Here is a 23,411-nt window from a genome sequence, read left to right as displayed (position 1 = left end):
TTCCTCAACTATAAAATTAAAATAATAACTCTTCTGTCAAAATACAAAGAGATAACATGACTTGACTCGTCCAGAACCAGCTACATGTTCATGGGGCCACTCAACAATTGTTTGTCATTATTATCATCACAAATTCTACTTAATATATAGCCTTTGTCAGTACCAAAGATATTTATTGACTACATAGTAATACAATCAATACTCTATATAGAACCTATATTTTTGACTTTTGCATTTATTTACGTGCTAAAATTGTTTAAAATAAATTCTATTGTATGTTTTAAATTTGCACTGAAATCTGCCTGCAGCCGATTGACAAGGAAAAAAAGTCATAAGATGGATATCAAAAAATAACATTAATGAGCTGCTAAAGCTAAAATTACAGGAACTTATGAAATTGGTTAAACATAAAAACCATTAAACTGTTTACTGAAGCTTCACAGATATACTGCAGCTAATGAGCATTTCTGCTATTTAAATAAGCCCAAATTGAACACACATTACATGGATACATAATTAGTCATGGCAGTCAAACACACATAGACTTACTTTTAAAGCTCTGTTTAGGGAATCTTTTCCATTTGATTTATTTTGTTAATTAAAATATTTTTCAGTATTCACTTATATTTTAATAATATTGTTTTCACAAGTAGTGTAATTTACTTCTGGCTTTCTATTTGTTTTTATTTATGCTTTAAATGCAGCAAATGAGGATTTTATATTAAACATTTTTTAACCCCTTTCTGTAATTATTTCTAACACTTGATGATATCATTCAACATTTTAAAATGTTCTTTCACGGAGAAGTTATATAAAATATTTCAGCAGCCTTTCCACTTTTTTTTCACTGTCTCCTAATTATCAAGAGGTATTAAGCACCCAAATGTGCATAGAATTATGATGATTATAGTCCAAATCAGATTAAAGGATGGTCTATTCCTTCAAGGAGTTTGTAGTCTTAAGTAGATGGTATCATTGAATATAAATAAGCAAATCAAAGTGCAGCATTTGGGAATCCAACAGAGAATTTGAAAACAATCCCCATATATTTTCTTCAAGGACACTGACCTCCTTGAGAGATCTCTTCCAGAGAAAATGAAATCAAATCTTCAAGGAGTTTAGTGTTTTAAATAGATGGAATTATTGCAGAGAAATTAGCAAATCAAGGTGAAGTGCTTAGGCAATTTTAATTCTGAATTGATTAGTTGGTCAGTTTAGGAAATGAGAAGGAGACTCCCTGTAGAATACAAGTAAAACAAAAGGAGTTGCTACAGGCTATTATTGACATCTATGTTTTGTATTTAACTTGGGGAGCCTAAGCTTGTCCTGGGCAAGGAGGGAACGAAAATTAAATCTGTACTTTACATTGTCTGAGTTCTACAAGCACATCCAAATGAACATTTTTTTTTTAATATAGCAGTGGATAATTCAAATAGTTAAATCAATCAAAAGGTATTAGCCAAATGCTGATTCTACTCGTCAGCGTAATTGTCACATAGAGACTTTCTTTGTTGCTGTTTAGTTGGTTGCTAAGTCCTGTCCAACTCTTTGAGACCCCGCAAACTGTAACCTGCCAGGCTCCTCTGTACATGGGATTTTCCAGGCAAGAATACTGTAGTGGGTTGCCATTTCCTTCTGCAGAGTATCTTCCCAGTGCAGAGATCGAACATGTATCTCCTGCTTAGCAGGCAGATTCCTTACCACTGAGCCACTTGAGAAGCCCAGAGACTTTCTTTAGAAGCTTTTATTTTAAAGGGAAATATTTGGGCTTCTTCTTTACAATGAACTGACTCTCAAATTGTGGAAATAAGACCTACAAGAAAAATAATCACTGTCTCTTCAACTCCAACCTGCTTCATTTTAGTTATTCTGATTGTTCCCAGTAGAGAGACTGTTTTTGGCCTATCCCTGGCTTTTTTTTTTTTTTTTTTTTTTTTTTGCCCTCACACCAAGGATCGGTGGCAAAAAGAGCTTGGAAGTGAGAAATAACTGGTTTCATAGAAGCTGGTCTTGGACAGGGAAGCCTGGCATGCTGCAGTACATGGGGTCGCAAAGAGTCGGACACGACTGAGTGACTAAACTGGTATACTGACTTTGCCATCTCTTAGCTGTATTTAGGATGCTATTAATAATACCTAACTAAAGAATTGTGTTGTGGTATAAATGAGATTACTGTATGGAAATATCCAGAATCATGTCTGCCGTACACAAGGGATCAATAAATGCTAATTGCTTTTCTTAACATTCTTCATTAGGTGAGGATGATGTGAATGAGATGTAGGAAGTAACTAGGAGAGGATTTCTTTCTGTTGAGTTGTTAGAATATGGTAATTGGCCACATGATGAGATGACTGGGTAGAAAAGATTGAAAAATTACACCAAAATTAAGATCTATTTCCAGGTTTTTGCTTTTTGGGAAAGGAGAATAGAAAAAAACAGCAGTAAAGGTTAAAATGTGATCATGGAGGCACGTGGAAAAGCAGGAAGTGTGGTGTCATTGAAGCTGAGATAAGGGACTTTTATGAGGAAGTGGCTATCTGTTGAGAGCTCCTGAGAAGTCAAGGAAGGCAGTGCCATGCTTAGGTTGAGACAGTTGAGGCACTGAACTGCCTTTGCATGATCTTGTGCCTACCAAGACCTTCTTAAACCTTACTATTTGGGTGCCTCACCCCACCTCACCCTCGTCCTGGTCCTGAACTGGGGTGATCACTGCAAGAGTCTCTGGATGTGGCCCTCTGGATCATCATAGTGAAGAGAGTTTCAGTGAAGCTTCAGTGGTCACAAGGAGTAGGAGACATGAACAACCAAGCTTACTAATAATCACTGGTAAAATGTGAAAGGCCCAGAGGAAGCTGTTGAACTGGGTTTTAGATGTGATGATTTAGGAGGGACAGTAGAATATCCACATTGGAATCTCTAACAGGCAGGTGGGAGTGTCAGAATAAAAAAGGGGAAGGTAGCATTTGAGGTCACTTCCAGAGAGATGAAGCTTAAAGACAGAAGATGACTATAATTTCTGACCCAGTGAAATGTAGCAGACGATGTTTGAGAACTGGAAAGAGGAGGAGGATGAGATGAGGCGAAGCCAGATGGAGTCCATGGGCAGTTTAAAAAGAATGAGAGCCCAGATAGAGTAGCATTCTGCAAATCAGAGAAAGAGATCAAAATTAACATGATTCAGCTAATGGGTGCTATAGAAAGGCAAAAGCGAGGAGGACTGAGGTCATGGAACTTGGTGACAATAAACACCATATTTTCATAAGAGGGATAAACTGAAAGGAATAATTGGGTGGTGAAAAAGGTAGGAAGTCAGTGTCAATTAAGAAATTAGATAGAAGATGGAAGAATTGCAGTGAGAAGAGAGACTCAGGTTAAAACCAGTTATTCAACCTAGGGCTTCCCTGATAGCTCAGTTGGTAAAGAATCCACCTGCAATGCAGGAGACCCCGGTTCGATTCCTAGGTCGGAAAGATCCACTGGAGAAGGGATAGGCTACCCTTTCCAGTATTCTTGAGCTTCCCTTGTGGCTCAGCTGGTAAAGAGTCCTCTTGCAATGTGGGAGACCTGGGTTTGATCCCTGGGCTGGGAAGATCCCTTGGAGAAGGGAAAAGCTACCCATGCCAGTACCCTGGCCTGGAGAATTTCATGGACTGTATGGTTCATGGGGGTCGCAAAGAGTCGGACACTACTGAGCAGCTTTTACTTTCATTCAATGTAGGAGGTGAAAGAGGAGGATAAGAGAAAGATGATATTCTAAAAAGAACCAGAGTTACTTGAGGTCCAAGAGGGGGAGAAGGTACAGTATCAAGGTTGACTTTTAAGGGATTTACAGAAAGAAGTTGATGAATCTTCATTGTTCTCTTCGTTGTGTTTGGGAATGGACTGGATATTGATTCGAATACTTAGAGGAAGAGGGAGATTTGAAGACAGAGCTCATGCCTTCAGGACTTGATATTCTTAGGCATTCTGTGGTTCTGTCCCCTCCTCACCCCAGGTTATTCTATTTAAACAGCTCTGATATCCTGGCCCTGTAATTAGAATTTATTTGCTCTTGCTGATATTTTGTTTTCAGCTCTGATTTACTGAGATTATTGCCTCCGCTTGTCTTTTTGTTTCATTGTGCTTTGGTCCTATTGGCTAATAGGTTATGTACAATTAAGCAACAAGCACACAGATGAATTCATCTGTTTTCAAGATATCATTTTCTTATAAATGTTGGAATTTTTTGATTCCCTCCATTGTTTTATAGCATCTCAAATTCACTGAAGAATACTAATAATCCTTCTTCATTATAATTTCTGTTGTATTGTTTTATTTATGTATTGTTTTATCTGTTTATGGAGAATTAATTTATATTTATGTACTAAAATATAACATCTTTGACATCTTTTTATAAATACTGAGAAATATACTTGTCATATGCTCGTGGGTTTCTCTTCTACATATATGACAGCACAGCTACATCAGTTTAATTGACCTTGGCAATCTGCATCTGCTAGTGATGTGTCCCTCAGGGAGGGTTTCTGCAATTTTAAGCTGTGGCTTATTGAAGAACTTGTGTGTCACAATACAATTAAGTCTATATAAAAAAATCATTTCATGCATAACATTAAGTTGACTAAAAGTTCCTATTTCAAAACCGTTTCTTGTTTTAAAGCTACCTCAGAGTGTCTTTGTTTTTTAAATCAGCTCATTGGAACATAGTAGTAATTAAAGCCGAAAATTAACATAAATCTTGAATGTTTGGTATGAATAAAGGATGTTTTTGTTCCTTTTAAAGACTGCATAAAATTCCAGGCACCATATCATTTAACACATTTCTCTCCCATTTGCAGAATAATATAGGCTGTGAATAAGCACATTTTGGGATTCTTTTTCAAGTTCTTTTTCTGTTCATCTATGGAGCTACCAGGGCATATGCTGCAGTCTCCAGCAAGATGCAATCTCACGAAAATCTGTGGGGAAACTGTGTATGATCATAACAGAAAATCCCACTCTACCCACCCCCATTATTTTATAAACAAGAAAGAAAATAATACAATCCTTCTATTAATATTCATTTAACACTTCACAGGAAATGACAAGCAGTTATTTGGTTTGCAAATGTAAATATACATTTTTCATCCACTTATGCTTTCACTCTTTCCAAGCCAGATAAAGGCAGAACAGAAGATATCCTTCTGAGACTTATTTTTATTGTATCCCAAGTTAGACGTATCAGCAGAGATGTAAGAGAGCTGTGAGGAGTTCATAGAAGGATGGTTATAATGACGAGGATGAAAGTCTCCCTCGTAAGAAGCAGCTAAATAAATGAACTCCTTTCTGACAAATTATGAATAAAAGCACATGTATTTTTTTTCACTGAATCTTTAATTTGCATTCTAACTTAAATACTTTGGAGCTTTTAAAATATGATTAAATGATGGAAATAACTTCTGTCTTTCAAAAGAGTCATTGAAATTGTGAAAAGTGTTACTTGGATCCACAGTCAGAATCAACAAAATTTTAGAAAATTAATGATCCCCCCTCTTTCTCTCTCTCTTTCTTCCTCTCTACCTCTCATGCTTAAATATTGAGTCTGTTGTGCTTATAGGGAAATGATCCTAATCATTTGCTGTTCTAGTTGTAATGAACAGTCATTCCTGTGTTAGCTGCTTAGTGCCACTGATAGAAGACATTTCTGACTCACTTAAGGGTCACTTATATTCTTACAAGCTGTTCATGTTCTACTTTTTCAATGATAACGTTTGTCTAAATGATAAAGGACAAGTTGAACTATTAGATATTAATATGAAAAGAAATGATTTTTATTTTGATTGATGTACACTTTGCTATACTATTTTATAACAGCATAATCAAATGCTTGGTCTCTCAATGCATTCTATTTATTTATTAAAATGAAGCTATGAACATTTTAAACTTAAAGGCCTCTAAAAAAGAGTAGGGGGGGAATTAAGTAGATGATTTTTGAAAGAGAGCTGAGATAATTTTTAATATGAGACATAAATTCTCTTTCGGAATAGAGTATCAGGAAATTATTTGGTTATTTATGAGGTTAGTTGGATGTTGCAAATGATAGCATATAATTAAAACAGTTTATAGTCAGATCTAAGACTTCAAGTTATAATTGAATCAAATATTGAGGAAAAAGAGCATAATTTAAAAAGTAAACAAGAGTATATATATAAATGTCTAGAGACAAAATAATACAACGTGTATCTAACGGAAATACCTGTGAATAGAATTAGTGCTTTTGAATTCACAAATGCGTATTCCTAGGTTGGTTTATAGTGTTGGTGCTAAATATTTTGAGAAATGCAATAATTACTTATTAAACTTCTAATAACATCTCCTGACTATTTATTGACTGAATTAGTGATGGTACTCTAATATTAAAGTGAATCATACCATGTTCATTAAATCATAAAAAATTATAAAACACATTACTCATGAATTTCACTGTAATTCAAGCATTTATTCGACACCTACTATTTATGATTCACTGAGCTTGAATAGATTCAGATTTTGTGAGACCTGAATCCTATATAATTTGAGGGCTTTTTATAAAAAAAGAAACAAAATTGCAAATTCAAATTTAGGTCTTGAAAGAGGCCCATGCAAGTGAGGGACCCTGGAGCTTAATCTTCAATAACTTCACAGTATATATGTCTTTGACTAATAGCTGCTGTGGGAAATCAAAGATAACTAAGGCATAATCCCTGCCTTGCTCAAGCTTAAAGTGAAATCTGTGCTAACCTTCAAGAGTATTCCTATAAAAAATGAGAAAAATGTATAAAAAGGCTTTGATCTCCTAGTGAAATAGTTTCGAATGCCTCCTCATTTAAAAATCATCTTTATTTCAGATCTCTATACAGGACAAGGTTTTATCAAAGTCTTGGACAAATAAGGTCATTTCTTATACAGGAGAATTATTTTTTATCTCTTGCATATGTTTATGCTTATCTATGGGGCTTCCCTGATAGCTCAGTTGGTAGAGAATCTGCCTGCAGTGCAGGAGATCCCAGTTTGATTCCTGGGTCAGGAAGATCCCCTGGAGAAGAGATCGGCTACCCACTCCAGTATTCTTGGGCTTCCCTTGCGGCTATACCATTCAATGATGATGTGTTAACAGTTACCATTATTATAATGAGTTGAACAGATGAGTCATACTCACTATCAAAGTTTTGCAACTCAGATAACTGTCAACAGATGGTAGTGATGATCTGTTATGCAATAGGGAACAAATGTTAAGGTTTCTTTCCATGTGACCTTTAAAAACATTAGAAAAATCTTCTCATAATGCCATTCTGCATTGAAAACAATTATATGAATATTAAATTTTGCTCTCACTGAAAGGTGAAATTGCATCAGAGATAAAAACAGTAGAAGATTTTTAAATAGAAACCTGAGCATGATGGCATTGACCCATCTACTATTTTATTCATCCATCCATCCATCCATCCATCCATTCATCTGTCCATTGAATTGAGTGTCTTCCATGTTTTAAGTGATATACTAGGCTTAGTGACACAGTGGTAAGCACCACAGCATGGATATATTCTTGTTCTCATGGAACCTACAGTCTTGTGGAGAAAGCGCAATCAGCAATAGTCCCTTAATGGTTTTCTAGAATTCTAATTTGTTTCAAGCAGAAAACTACAAACATGTACCAAAGTTTATTTTTATATTTTTTCTATGATTGTTCAGGAAAAAAAAAATTAAAATAACTTTTTTTTTTTGTTTTTACACTTGGCTATTTAATTTTGAACTTAAATTGTCAATCTATTCAACAACTAACTTTTGCTCCAAGAACTTCTATTATCTTCTCCCTTAGTTTATATAGTTATATTTTCTTTTCATTTATAGTAAAGAATAGCTCCCTCTAGTATATCATGTGAACCTGTAGGGTTTTCCAGGTAGCACTAGTGGTAAAGAACCCACCTGTCAATGCAGGAGACATAAGAGATGTGAGTTCAGTCCCTGGGTTGGGAAGATCATCTAGAGAAGGGCATGGCAACCCACTCCAGTATTCTTAAGAATCCCATGGACAGAGGATCCTGGTGGGCTACACTCTGGTGGCTAAGAGTTGACCATGACTAAGGTGACTTAGCACATACACAGACACACGAGAAGCTCGCTTAAAATTTATCACATGAATATCTGAAAGGAACATTTTATCTTAAACATTGGCTCAATTTTCTCCATCATATATGGTACTATCTACCTTTCTTCATTTCTTCTCTAGATCAACTTTTTACCTAACTTACTTTCTTTTATCTCTTCGTAATATCCAGATCATGTGTCTAGTCAACTTCTTTAGAAATATTTTCTTAATGGGATTCAGTTTCTCCCTTTTTCTGACATGTTTAAATTCACTGGGACGCAACATATTTAGCAGAAAATTTAAATCTCTTTTACAGAGAAATTTCCCCAAAGAACTAATGTTAATGTTTGCATTTGTTGATTTTTGCTGGCTAATTTTAACTGTATTCTGGATTCGTTAAATCACCTAACATTAAGTGTAAAAAACTTGATGAAAATGTATAAGATTTTTTCTTGTTTATAAGACTTTCTGCGAATGGAAGATATTGGCAATTGACTCAGATTCATAATATAACTTACACTGGTGTTACACAGGAATAAATTTGGGGTCATATAAGTAATACATTTGTGAAAATAATGGTTATGGACAAAGTTTTAGAAAATGCTTTTTATAACATTTATGATATTTAAAGGACTCTAGTCTCCCATACTTCTTAGACAAAAATACCAGATCTGAAATATTGCCTGTATCTGTACATGTGAGTTTTATTTTATGTTGATTAAGTCAGTACACTTTGAAGGTATTGTTAACTCAGATATTTCATTAACTTTCCATTTTTATGGTTCATTAAAAACAGTTTTTTGAATCCCTAGAATCATAATTAAATCATAATTTTTCTTAATTTTCAAATTATTGTTATGTGTTGCACAAATTAGTCATTGCTTGCTTTCTTTCACTTTTTGCAGTAAAAGAAGCCTTGAGCCCTATAAAATTTAACAGATGGGATCTCCCAGAAGTAGATCCAGAAACTATGCAAACCAGTGAACCATGGGTGTTTGCAGGTGGTGATGTTGTTGGTATAGCCAACACTACAGTGGAATCCGTGAATGATGGAAAGCAAGCCTCTTGGTACATTCACAGATATATACAGGTAGGCGTTTACCATCAAATTCAGTTCATTTTTTTCCAGTGGATTAGTACTTCATTTATCTTTGGTTCTTATTCGTATGAGCATTTCTATAAGGTGTATAGGAACTATATCTGTGATATATGTCACATATATATTTTCTTGGATAAAAGTTTTTAAATGTGGACTGGTTAGCAGACCTGTTTAGGTGATTGAAAATTCATTGTGCGTTTCTACCAGTGAAATACTATGAAGTTATTTATCCTCTGTGTTTAAAGGAGTCATCAATGTTTTAGGACATAGATAATATATTTATCAAATCTGGATGATATGCAATATGAAATAAAATCTATATTCCTAAAGATTTATCAATCCAGAAAATTATATTGTCTGCCCATTTGAACAGGTGAACTCCTATTTACTTCCTAAATTTTATGCACCTAATTGAAAAGAAAACAAGTATTTTATCAATATACATTCTAATATTTTTCACTATTGAGTTTTGTGATACATAAGCAGAACATAAAAATGATAAAATGTAAAATAACTACTCTGCTACAGTAACTTTGTAGTCTGGGGGATAAAAAGCCATAGCTACTAGGTTTCAGTTGTCTTCCTTTTTGATGAAATGCTCTATTCTCTTGCTCTATGTTTTAACTAAATGTAGACACAGTGACCTAATTTACATAAAATGTATCTGGAAAAGTTTTTCTTTGCTATTCAGGAAAACTCTAAATTCAAAATATAATTCCTGCCTGCCTCCTTTTGGTATTTTTGGTTTCTTATATTTTCTTTCTAACAGGATTTACTTTGTCTTTAATGTTTCCTTGAATATTTTTCTTCCTCTTTGTCCTGACTACTTAGTCTGTTCTGATCGTTCTCCTACTCTTCCTGTAATTCATCCGTGACTACTTACTTCCTAAGTAGGGCTTGGACTTGGTACTGATTACATCATATTTTTATGTTCAGTTAACTTACTTATTTGCACCTCCCTTGTGGCTCAGCTGGTAAAAGAATCCACCTGCAATGTGGGAGACCTGGGTTCCATTCTTGGGTTGGGAAGATCCCCCAGAGAAGGGAGCGGCTACCTATTCCTGTATGCTGGCCTGGAGAACTCCATCGACTGTACAGGCCATGGGATCACAAAGAGCTGGACATGACTGAGCGACTTTCACTTTCACTCTCACCTCACTTTGGCGTCTCTGAGTAATGGAGCTTGAGATACCAGGATGTGGACTAGAGTGTGGTGTCCCAGAAATATAAAGGTCTAGTTATGGTTGTATGGAGAGGGCAATGGCACCCCACTCCAGTACTCTTGCCTGGAAAATCCGATGGACAGAGGAGCCTGGTGGGCTGCAGTCCATGGGGTCACGAAGAGTAGGACACGACTGAATGACTTCACTTTCACTTTTCACTTTCATTCATTGGAGAAGGAAATGGCAACCCACTCCAGTGTTCTTGCCTGGAGAATCCCAGGGACGGGGGAGCCTGGTGGGCTGCCGTCTATGGGGTCGCACAGAGTTGGACACCACTGAAGCGACTTAGCGGCAGCAGCAGCAGCAGCAGCAGTTACGGTTGTAAACCCTACTGGCTGTGCACTGAGACAAAAGTGTGATTTAGGAAGCAGTGTGTTTGCATGCATGCATGCCAAGTCGTCTCCGGCATTGCTGGCAGATTCTTTACACTGAGCCACTGGGGAAGCTGTTCAGTGTTTGGGGAGATGCATTGGTGGTGGTTTCAACTGCAGGCTCTGCAGCATCTGCAGTTTGGAGTGTCCCCATGACCTCAGAAACACAGCAGGAACAGTTCATGACAACTACCGAGGATGGACTCCTGCTTTGGCTCTTTTTGCTTTTTCTGTCCTCAAACCTATCACCCTTTTTTGTATTTCCTCATTCTTCTCTTCTTAGATTCATAGTATTCTCCCAGGGCACCCACGTGCTCGACTTCCTACTGTGTATCTCCAGTAGGAAATTCTGTTGGTCTCACTGGCTGCTAAACATCTTCACTTGTCTAAACTACATTTCAAATTCACTACTCCACTTGTATATATATTTTACCTACACTTCAAACTCACTGCTTTTAAAACCAAGCACAACCTCCTAAACTTGTTTTACTTCCCGTATTTAAAATTTCTGATTCCTAGACTCAAATCCTCTATATCAGTGGTCCTCAGACTCTGGATTCAGTTCAGATCAGTCACTCAGTCATATCTGACTCTTTGCGACCCAATAGACTGCAGCATGCCTGCTTTCCCTGTCCATCACCAAGTCCCAGAGCATGCTCAAACTCACATCCATTGAGTCAGTGATGCCATCCAACCATCTCATCTTCTGTTGTCTCCTTCTTCTCCTGCCTTCAATCTTTCCCAGCATCAGGGTCTTTCCCATTGAGTCAGTTCTCCTCATCAGGTAGCAAAAGTATTGGAATTCCAGCTTCAGTGTCAGTCCATATTCAGAACTGATTTCCTTTAGGCTTGACTGGTTGGATCGCCTTGCTGCCCATGGGACTCTCATGAGTCTTCTCTAACACCACAGTTCAAAAGCATCAATTCTTAGAAGCTCAGCTTTCTTAATGGTTAACTCTCATATCAATATATGATTACTGGAAAAAACATAGCTTTGACTATACAGACCTTTGTCAGTAAAGTAGTGTCTCTGCTTTTTAATATCCTATCTAGGTTTGCCATAGCTTTTCTTCCAAGGAGCATGCATCTTTAAATTTCATGGCTGTAGTCACCATCTATAGTGATTTTGGAGCCCAAGAAAATAAAGTCTGTCACTGTCTCTATTGTTTCCCCATGAAACACGGGGAAACATTTGCCATGGATTGGCAGATGTAAGTGATGGGGCCGGATGCCATCATTTTAGATTTTTTAATGTTGGGTTTTAAACCAGCTTTTTCACTCTCCTCTTTCACTTTCATCTAGAGGCTCTTTAGTTCCTCTGGGCTTTCTGCCATTTTCTTTCACTTTTTGACAGGAAGCAAAGAAACTCTGGATTCCTCAGGCTAATAAAACTTTCAAAGTCAATTTGGAAACCAAAATATGGTCGATGGCTTCTTATTTTGCTGAATAACAGCATTAAAATATACATTCAAACACATGAAATTATAATATTTACTTTCATTTATTAACAGGCTACTTCATGAGAAAAGTAGGAAACAGCATAGTCTCAGGACAGAGTTATTTCTTAAGAAAACACAGTTGAAAGAGTTACACTAGTATGCTTATACATAAATTTTTTTCTCATAAAACAACACAATTGTGTACACTCTTTTTTATGAGCTACTTATTTAAATTTTCTTTTCTTCCCTCTCTCATATATACCTGGTCAATTCGATCCCTATAAAGACTTTCATAAACTTATTTTAATTTCCTTATTTTTTATGTGAAATACAATTTTTGGTTGACCAGACATGTCACTGACTAGTCTGTTAGCTCCTTGAAGAAATGAGAGTGGACTCAGGAGAAAAGGCTTTTGTGCTAGGCCAGCCAAAAACCTATTGAAGATGTGAATTCAGTTTGCAGAAGTGAAAATGATGGGAAGGCAGCAATGCTAAAGAGATTTGAAAAGGTAAAATTGAACGCAGGCAAGTGGAGAACGGTTTGTGTTATTGTTTTCTATATATTTAAATCCATTTATAGCTTTTAAGATAAAGACATAGGAAATATTTACTATACTTTATGGAGGTGGTGGTTTTGTGGTTCTTCACAATTTTCATTAAGAGGGATTCTTAAGAGTATTTTTAAATTCATTGTTATCTTTCTACTTCCCTAAATCTGATAAATGTGAACTGATAGAAATGAAGTCGTTTTACTTAGTTTCCACTTACTCATAAAAGATATAGACTCAAGTATGATGAAAAAAAGTGCATATGATTTATATATATATATGTATATGATTTCTAGGGATGATAGTTTTTAATATATGAAAATTAAAAATTAGTGAGCAGTAAGCATTTTGGATTTGACTGTAGGATTCAGATCAGTCAAACAAAGTATTGAATGGCACTTTAAAACAGAGTTAAAATGGAAGGTAGGTAAAATCTCTCTCAGGTAAAGTTACCACTTCCACCTTTCTGCGAGGGTGCTGGATACAAAGTGTTAGCAATTATGAGACTAAAAAGGAATATACAGACGAAGTAGGATTTTTCTTTCTGTACTGTCAGTATCTTAGTTCTGGCCTCTGTGACCTCTTAAAATTGTCTCCAGTTTCCTCCTGTCAAATTCAAGGCCCCTGTTCTGAAGCCAGAGTTTTCTTTCTATAATACAAGTTCTTCTTTTAAAACCCTTCAGAGGTTCCTCTTTGTATTCAAGTGAAGTATAGTCCTCTTTGTGTGTTCAGTCACTCAGTAATGTCAGATTCTTTGTGGACCCCATGGACTGTAGCCCTCCAGGTTCCTTTGTCCATGGGATTTCCCAGGGAAGAATACTGGAGTGGGTTGCCATCCCCTCCTCCAGGGGATCTTCCCAATCCAGGGATCAAACTCATGTCTTCTGTGTCTCTTGAATTAGCCAGTGGGTTCTTTACCACTGAGCCACCTGGGAAGCCCGTACTCCCCTTTATACTCCTTAGCTCGTGAAGCCAACTTGAATTTCCCCTAACACATCAAGATTTCTCCTACATCTGGTCCTTTCCCAACTCCAGTCATTTCACAAGTTTGCATCCCTCTCGCCCTTCAGGTTTTGCCTTCTCCTCTTCTTCCAGGAATACATTCGTCCTGGTGTGTTCTTTAGCATCCTGTTTTTCCCCAATTGGAGTCTTCTTACTGGTCTGATACTGCACTAGCCAGTGGTGTGCTGTTTACTAATATATCCTCAAAAAATATATATTCATTTATTAAATAGAAAAAATATATAGTGATAATTGATTTTAAAGGAATTTAAAGAAGAGTTAAGAGAACTAAAAATTTGTTATATAATTAATTAGCACTGTAGTGTTTTCTTATGAATGTAAGAACTGTAGTATTCATTTAAAAAACTTTCTATAATGCCTGAAATATATTTATGAATGGAAGCTTATAATACCTTGTCTTATATTATGCTTTGTTTAGGGAAAAATGTAACACTGGATAATGGATTTTTAAAAAAAGATTGTGTATGTATATTATAGTCTTATTTCATGCGTGCAGTCATTGCAATTGGATAGACTTTCTTTGTAATATATTTTTTAGACAAATGTGGTTATTAAAGACACCCAAGTTGAGATTTCAGTATTCTCATAGTTATCTGACTGTAGCCTACCAGGTTTCTCCATCCATGGGATTCCCCAGGCAAGAATACTGGAGGGGGTTACCATTTCCTTCTCCAGGGGATCTTCCTGACCCAGGGATCGAACCTGAGTCTTCTCCATTGGAGGCAGACACTTTAACCTCTGAGCCACCAGGGAAGCCCTTGAAGTGATCTTTACCTATATTTTATTAGTTAATTTAATCAACTACCACTTATTGAGTACCAGCTCTTGGTCCAACTCTTGACTTTGGGAGGGTACCAAAGTGAGTAAATTAAGGGAAGTATAAAGAGTCATTAGATTTTTGGGTTGTGGATTGAACAGACCAGATTTCAAATCCCATTCTAGCAGTTTCAAACTGTATGACTTTGGTAAAATCACATAATTATTCCAAGATGTGGAGTTCTTAGAAGAAAATAAATGAACTATTAATGAATTAATATTAATAATTATTAATATCAATATCAATAAGTTATTAATGGTCATTAATAAAGGAGAAATTATAAAGTTGCTACTCTATTGGATTTCAGGGAAAAATACAGAAGAGAATTTATGGAAAGCTGTTAGTAAAATAATAAATATTTATTTGTAAATTATTAGAGATTGTTCCCTGTGAACAATTAAAATGGTATCAAGAAAAGTTATAAAATTGGAGATTTGAATAGAATGTGAAAGTATAGTATTTTAAGAGATGAAGAGTGAAAGAGACTATTTCAGATAATGATAAGAGCATTTTATCTAATAATTCACTTATTTATCCATTTGCATCAATCTGTCTCTCCATGTAGTCATTCTTGCATGGATTCATTCATTCATCCAATAAACAATATTTTTTTAAATGGTGCTTTAAGGATAGTTATGTAAACATACATGTAATACAAAACAGCAACTGCAATAATATTTAGTGTAAAGGCACAAGGAAGTGTGGAAGAGATGATGATTCTGTCTGGCTGTAGATATCAGGATATGGAGTCAGCAGACTTCATAAAAATCAAGATACGAGTAAAGAGGGAAGGTAAGAAAAGCTGGAAGAATATTGAGTGATTTGAATTGCTGGAACTTAAAGAACACTGCTGGATAAGATTGCATAGCTTGCTTACTGGGTAAGGGGTACCCAAACAAGGGTACCAGTTGGCTGAAATCCAGACCGAGCTGCACTCACTGAACAGTGGTACCTTTTGTTGTGCTGCTTCTATTCAGAGCAAGAGTGTCTTCCTTGAATTATCACAAAGGTGTTTTCTGCCTGCTCCGTAAACTTTGCACCTGTGCAGCAGCTTCGTTTTATTTTACCAAAAGGCTTTCTGGGCTAGTGGAGACCCTGAACATGGAGAATATATAGAAAAAAATAGGAGAAAGGATCTGTTATAATACTGGGGTTAGAAAATGGTGAAAATACCCAGCTTGGGAATTTAATTTGATGTATGCAATGGGGCAGAAATGTGGTAAGAATTGTTTGAATAAAAAAGTGCTCGTGTCAGATGTAGAATTAACAAGGAGAGGAATATTTTTCATTTTGTCAACATTTCTTCCCCCTTGTAAGTCATTATTTTAAAATATTAAACGTACTCTTCTTTGGTTGTATACTAATGTGATCCAATGTGACTTCACCTTACTTGTTTGAAATACTATGTTAGTGGAGTCCAGTATAAGTTTTCTTCTTATACTTAAGTAAGAATACTGACTAAGATAATTTTGACAATGTACCAAAAGAAAGAGTATGTAACTGAAAGAATGACTGCAGGTAAACAAAATCTATGAAATTTAAAATTTATACTTCTACAATATATCTTTTAATGGATTTATTTATTTAATGTGTATATGTGTATGTTTGTGTCTGTATGCATGTGTGCATGTCTGTTAACAGATGGATAGATAAAAAGTTCTGTACTAGGGAAAAAGAAAATTGACCACGTTAACCCATCAGCCTTTCTTCTCTAAAGGAGCTTATGATATTGTTTGAATTTAGTTATTTTATCCATGCGAAATAATTAGAGAAAAGTATGTATGACATAATAGAATCTAGCTAAATTTACTGCAACTAGTAAATGCTAATGTAGTCAAGTCAATATTGGCTAGACTTTGGCGAGAAGATTCCCCAGAGTAGTCCCTGGTTTTTATCCTCTTTGAAACATGCCTGTTTTATTCACTTGTCAAATGTTGAAATAACGACAGCTAATTCTTTAGTATCTGGGCTTCCCAGGTGGTGCTACTGGTAAAGAACCTGACTGTCAGTGCAGAAGACATAAGATATGGGGATTTGATCCCCGGGCCAGGAAGATCCCCTGTAGGAGGGCATGGCAACCCATTCCAGAATTATTGCCTGGAAAATCTTATGGACAGAGGAGTCTAGCAGGCTATACAGCCCATAGTGTTGGAAAGAGTTGGACATGACTGAAGCAACCTAGCACACAGTTGTTTAGCATCTATCATAAATTGTGCATTTTGGGATTAAATGACCCTGTTAAACAGGCATCATTATCTGTTTCATAGTTGGTAAAAATAAAGTCTTAAATGGTAAATCTTCAAGGTCAGTATCTTGTTAGAAATGAAGGCAGAATTTGAACACACAAGTGCCTGTTCCCTTATACCAAACTACTTCCCTGATACTTTTCAACTCTGAAATGTTAGTTTTCTTGCCAGTTAGCAGCAGTCCTTGATATTAACATCTTCCCCTTGTATGTGTTAAAATTTTAAAATAAAATAATGCAGTAGAACTTCTCCTGAGAGTTCCTCTGTAGTTTGAAATTAGAAGATTGTGATTGAAGGCTATAGTCTTTGTATAACTTAATTCTTATTAAAAATATACCTTAACCGGGAATGATTAACTCGATGGAAAATTCTAGGAATTTGAACTTTCCAGAGAAAGAAAATAAGGGGACAATTAATTAGTATGATTAAAGACCATTTACTTATTAATTGGGGTAAAAATTAAGCAATTATATAGGTAAATTTGGAAAATTTATTAATGGTAAATTGGTTAAATCCAGAACATTTATTTAAAAACACAAGAGTACAAAAATATTGTCTTGTCCTATGAAACAATAATCACCAATTTGTTGCTTAATCCAAAAAAGTTAAAATGGGAATATATAAGAAAAATATACATATACTTTAAGCATATTATTTTATTTTAAAGCATTTAGAGATTGTCTCATTTTCATTTCTATTAAAAGAAATAAGCAATGCCAGGATCTTTTCAATCTAGTCTCTGGAGTTCTAATATATTTCTTCTCTAAACCTATCTATAATATATTGTCTACAACTTCCTTTTTTTTTTTAATGGAGCAACATTTTCAAGGAACATACAGAGTAATTTTCTGAATGTCTATAATTGCCTTGAAGTCATTTCAGTTATTTCTTTCACACCTAATTTGACAGCTACTGTTTTTTAGTATCTCACCTTTTTATCATACCTTCGAAAATATTCAACTTAGTTTTTATAGAATCAACCGCTTTCTTTTCACATTCATACAGCTCATCAATTTATGTAATTTTTATTTAGACTTAGAGCCAACACAAATGGGATAAGAAACATACAACTCACTCTTAATAAAGCACACAACTCAATGGATAGAGTAGAAGGTTCATAGGCACATAGGGGTACCCCTCCCATTACGAAAATGTAGGTCTCCTTGGCCTTCCTTTGTATGTCTCAGAGAGGAAAAGGAGAGAAGAAACTAGTTCAGTGAATCTGTTTGGCAAAACCAACTTCATAAAGACGGTGTAAAAGGTGCTTAAGATCCTACTTTACCAAAGAGAGGAGTTACTACCAAACTTTATTTACAAAAGGCAATCGTTCAGAAGATTCAGCACTTACTTTCTTCTACTATTAACATACAAACAAAAATGTAGCCACAAAAAGTAGAGGAGGGAAAAGGCTATACGATATCTCATCATGTGCTATGTTCTTCTCTGAGAAACTGGACATAGAATACAAGCCAGATTCTTCTAAATCTAATCCTAGATCAGAAGATCGTTTTCCCTAAAGTATTCATGGGAGTTCAGAGAAGGCGATGGCACCCCACTCTAGTACCCTTGCCTGGAAAATCCCATTGACGGAGGAGCCTGGTAGGCTGCAGTCCATGGGGTCGCGAAGAGTCAGAGACGACTGAGCGACTTGACTTTCACTCTTCACTTTCCTGCATTGGAGAAGGAAATGGCAACCCACTCCAGTGTTCTTGCCTGGAGAATCCCAGGGATGGGGGAGCCTGGTGGGCTGCTGTCTATGGGGTCGCACAGAGTCGGACATGACTGAAGTGACTCAGCAGCAGCAGCATTCATGGGAGTTCTCAGAAAACGATCTTGTAAACATGAGCTGTGTGTGTGCGTGTTTAGTTGTGTCTGACTCTGTGACCCCTTGGTCTGTAGCTCGCCAGACTCCTCTATCCATGAGATTTTCAGCAAGAATACTGGAGTTGGTAGCCATTTTCTCCTCCAGGTGATCTTCCAGTCACAGGGACTGAAGCCATGTCTCCTGGTTTGCAGGTGGATTCTTTACCTCTGAGCCATAAGAGAAGCCCTATAGACATGAGACATTATATTAAATAAAGCAGTCTAAACATATGGAAGCTATAATCTCAAAACTCACAGTTTTATTACATAGAGTAACGATGACATCCCCTTGTCATGTCATTCTGTGACTCAGAATTCTATTTTAAATTCACTGTCTCTTCTGTGTGTCTGTGTGTGCTTAGTTGCTTAGTCATGTCCGACTTTTTGCGACCCCATGCACTATAGCCCTCCAGGTTCCTCTGTTCATTGGATTTCTCATGCAAGAATACTGGAGTGGGTTGCCATTTCCTTCTCTTTACTCTCTTATATGGAATATTAAAAAAAACCACAATATTTATTACTTGCACTGGAAGGGTTTCACTAAATTTATATGTTGCTGCTATGAAAGCAGTTATAGTGATACAAACATAAACACTGAACAACAGAAGACAAGAGTTACTAGTAGAAAGATAAATATGGAATGTATAGAAATTCAAATAAGGGAGAGAATTTGTGTAGAGCTTCTTGAACTATAGGCAAGGAATGGAAAAGATAATGCCTGGTTTCTTCCAGGTAGAATTCCTGAGAAACTACAAAGGATAAGGAAGGAGGCATTGGGTCATTAAAGATTAAATTAAAAAACAAGTTTTGGTTACTGAGTTTACAAGTGATTTAGGGGTCACTAAATAATAAGTTACAGGATAGTTGAAGTTGAATAGTTACAGAATATTGTTTATTGGGAATAAGCATTTGAGGTCAATTCTCAACAACAAAAAGTTAATGTTATTATTAGTTTCGTATTGATGTTCCTTCTATACACATGAATTTGTCTACATGCATGTTTGCAAATAATATGTTTTATTCTTTCTCTTTCTCAAATTTTACCCTTAATTAGGTATGCTCTATTCCTATAATGGCTTCTCTCGTGGCTCAGATGGTAAAGCGTCTGCCCGCAACGAGGGCGACCCGGGTTCGATCCCTGGGTTGGGAAGATTCCCCTAGAGAAGGAAATGGCAACCCACTCTGGTATTCTTGCCTGGAGAATCCCTTGGACAGAGGAACCTGGTGCCTGATACTGTTATGTTATTTTACTTATGATTATTTCTTATGTCATTCTTTCTAATTTGTCAATCCCTTCTGAAACTAATTCTTTTGGCAAAATTTTCTTAGAACATATGTACCAAATACACACATGAATGTTCTGGCATCATATTAGATCTAAAATGCCTTTCCTAATCCTGTAAGATCACAGAACACAGTTATCTTTTAAGTTTTAGCTTTCCACAGTGTTTTTCAGCTCAACTTTCTACAGTGTTGTGTGCCTTCCGTGACATTTCTATGATATTTTAGTGAAGTTTTAATGAAGTTCTCCCACAGTTAATGTGATTCTACTCAGTTGCATATAGTATATGGATCGATAATATCCTTCACAACTATCATAAATCCCTTTCACTGATGACCTGCTTCTCTATTACTTGAGGTTTTTGTGTATTTGGTTTTGGTTTGATTGAGGCACAAAGGAATCACTAGTTGTTGAAGGAACTAGATATCTCATGGGCTTGGTAATGAGATACAGAGCCTTTAACCTCTTGGTCACTAGTTCAGATCTGCCTTAGGTCAAGAGTGACAGAAAGTTATTACCATCTCATGTGAAGCAAATTTGTGATTTCAGTACCTAGTGGAGAGAGAGTCATGTCATAGTCCCACCATAGAATGAGTGAGTACAACATGGTAGTTGTGATTTTAGTTTGAAGAGAAAGACATCTTCCCAGTCATTGCTAAGTATTTAGTTTTTTCTGTGAGCTGAGAGCCTTTTGGTGGATTTGTTGATGGAATGTTTTGAGAAAGCTAGGTTTGTGTTTGTGTTGGTTTGTGATTTGGGGTCATGAGATGTCCATCCTGAGGAATCCCCATCTGTCAATGGGGATTGTTGCTAATTGGGTAAAATTCAGCATCACTAAATTAACTTTTAAAAAGTGATTTTAGCCTCAGATGGTGATTAGTTCAAGATTCAAATATCTTTCATGTCTCCTGTTTCTTCAGTGTCTTTCTGCATATATTTTTAAATGTTTCATTTTCCTCTTTCATCATATTATTAATTTTATCTGCATTTGAACATATGACTGAACATTTAGAGAGGCCTATTCAGTCTTGTCAATCTTTCACATGGGAAATACTGAGTTAACAAGCAAGAGTAGAAAATTGTAAGGACATTTTGTAGACGGGGAATTCAAAATTGAGCACAATGTGGAAGGATCATTGTCATAAAGCTAATTGAATTATGTATATTCATATCAATAAATGAAATCTTTCACCTTCTGCCATTTTTAGGATTTGAGATTATGTGAGGGATTTTGTCTTTCTAATATCTTTAGTGAACAGTCAGGTTATTAAAACTTTTGATTTGGGGATCTCTTTAAATGTTCCCTTTCTAAAGAGAAAAAAAGTCCTGTCTTTACACTTGAAAGATTTATAAGATCACAGCATTTTCTTAATACTGTGGTATTTACAGTTTCATTTTATATTTAGGTCAATGGTTTTTGAAACAAACCTGTATTGTTAGACTGTTAGAATTTTAAAGCTATTGCTAATAACTATTCTATGATGTGAAAATAAAACCTAAAGAATGGTAACAACAGGGGCCTTATGTTTAAGATTTCTACTCTGGACAAAAATGAACGGTTGCCAAAAATATGACAGTCTGGGATTTTAGAAAACAAACTTGGAAGAACTTATCTATGTCCAAGTCTCTTTTGCTTAGAAGACCTTCGGTGCCAACTTTAAATAAAAGGGACTTACCATCATCATTGCTTAAAATATCACTTTAATTCCACATCTTCAAAGAAATTATTTTGCCCTGAAATATACCAGTGGTTTCTACAATATCTGAGAACTATGATTTGAGAATTAGAAATTTAAATTGCACAGGCTTAATATTAGAGTATTTCCGTTACCCTTTGCAGGTTTTGAGGCAGCTTATTCGACCTTACAGTCTCACCAGGAAGCTAATGGGAAAGCCTTGCAGCAATCTTCACAGGAAAGTTTCCAAATGTCAAGTGTCATCTTTCCAGCTGTTAGATGAATGGGTAGCCAAGAGGCATTTATTTGGGTGTGCAGCCCCTGTGAAATCTGGGTGAGGCAGGAAAAAGGGCTATAATTTGGTGGTTAGTTTACCAGCATTGGTATAGTTGCAAATCTCCTACCCAGGCAAAGGACTTCATTTGTGGTTTAATGATTGACAGCCAACTGCAGTGTTCTTTCTACTTAGAGAATAAAAATGCCTTATAAAAAAGCATCATCAATATGTCATACTAATTTTTTTAATCCTCCACTGCTTCATATAAAAATGATCTTATCAAGGGAGCTGGCTTCTTCTCCTAAACCCTCCTTTACCCTTGAGAGGAGGTAAGGCTTTACAAATGACAGCTGTATTAAAATCTTGAGACCTATTGAAAAAGCATTCTTTAGTTTAAGATATATTTCAGACTCTCTAATTTCTGTGTTAAGAGAAAATTGATATAAATCATTGGCCACTGTCAGGTTGGAAAACAATGAATATCAATAAAAAGACAGTTTTAAATTATAATGGATTTAGTTTGAGATAGTGATAGCCTCCAAAAAATAATATTGAAGTATGTCATGGCTAAATCCTGTTTCCATGCTAAGTTTTTCCACTTGGTCAGAATCACAGTATTGTGATGACTTCAGCTCAGTTTCTCATTGGGAGACTGGACCTTTAGGCTGAACAAGAATCAGAAGTGCTTGTGATCTCATTTTTATCCCTTTCAGTGGGAAGTAGAAAAGTTAAATTGGCTTACTGTCATTGAGAAATGACACCTTTTGGTGGTATATTCCTGGTAATTTTTGGTGTATTCCCTAGCTAATATTTAAAGTAATTATTAATGATCAGAAATGACACTTTTTTATTAAAAATTCAATTTTAATAATGTATAGTTTTTGTGTATGACGAGGGATTTATTTTTTATATCATCTGTATGTTGTAAAAGTATATCAAAGAAAAAAATGAGGAATGAATCTATATCTAATGGAGCTATCAAAACAAAACTATGCAGTTGGTGATAGAAGAAAATGCCATGACTAATAAGTAATTTTAATGCCATTTATTGACTTTGTATAAGGTTCCAAGCCTTATTAAATGGCAGCACTTGACCTGAAAAGTAATTTAAAATGTAATTGTCTCCATAAAGGCAGAATATTTCCTTACCAATCTAGCAATAGATTGCTACTTCAGGCAGCTAACTCTAGAAGGGGTAGAAAAATAACTGAAAAATCTGATCCATGCCATATAGAACCTGATCTCAGTGTATGCTTCTGTTTTATAAAAGAACTTAGCCCCTTCAGTGTCACTTGGTTCAAATGCACTATATAGGTGTTAAGAATTCCAGACCAAATCTCTAACACCTTGATGCCTGGTGCTGTATGGTGCTAAGGACAGTATCACGGTAGAACAGAGCCCTAAAAAATCTTTAGCTTCCTGGGGAAAATTCACCTGCAAAAA

The 23,411-nt window shown here is 35.8% G+C and overlaps 1 protein-coding gene across 1 annotated transcript in view; it reads left to right on the top strand.

Annotated features, from left to right (window-relative positions):
* The window catches only part of DPYD (dihydropyrimidine dehydrogenase), a 926,917-nt gene that overhangs the window by 414,893 nt on the left and 488,613 nt on the right, over positions 1-23,411 (top strand). Inside the window, exon 12 of the mRNA XM_005678060.3 lies at positions 9,010-9,194. Within this exon, the coding sequence (XP_005678117.1) occupies positions 9,010-9,194 (185 nt within the window). The remainder of the gene's footprint in view (positions 1-9,009; positions 9,195-23,411) is intronic.

This window comes from Capra hircus, chromosome 3 (genome assembly GCF_001704415.2).
Source record: "Capra hircus breed San Clemente chromosome 3, ASM170441v1, whole genome shotgun sequence".
NCBI classification, from domain to species: domain Eukaryota; kingdom Metazoa; phylum Chordata; class Mammalia; order Artiodactyla; family Bovidae; genus Capra; species Capra hircus.
The sequence above is the reverse complement of the archived record's forward strand: the minus strand, read 5'-3'. Positions and strand labels throughout refer to the sequence as shown.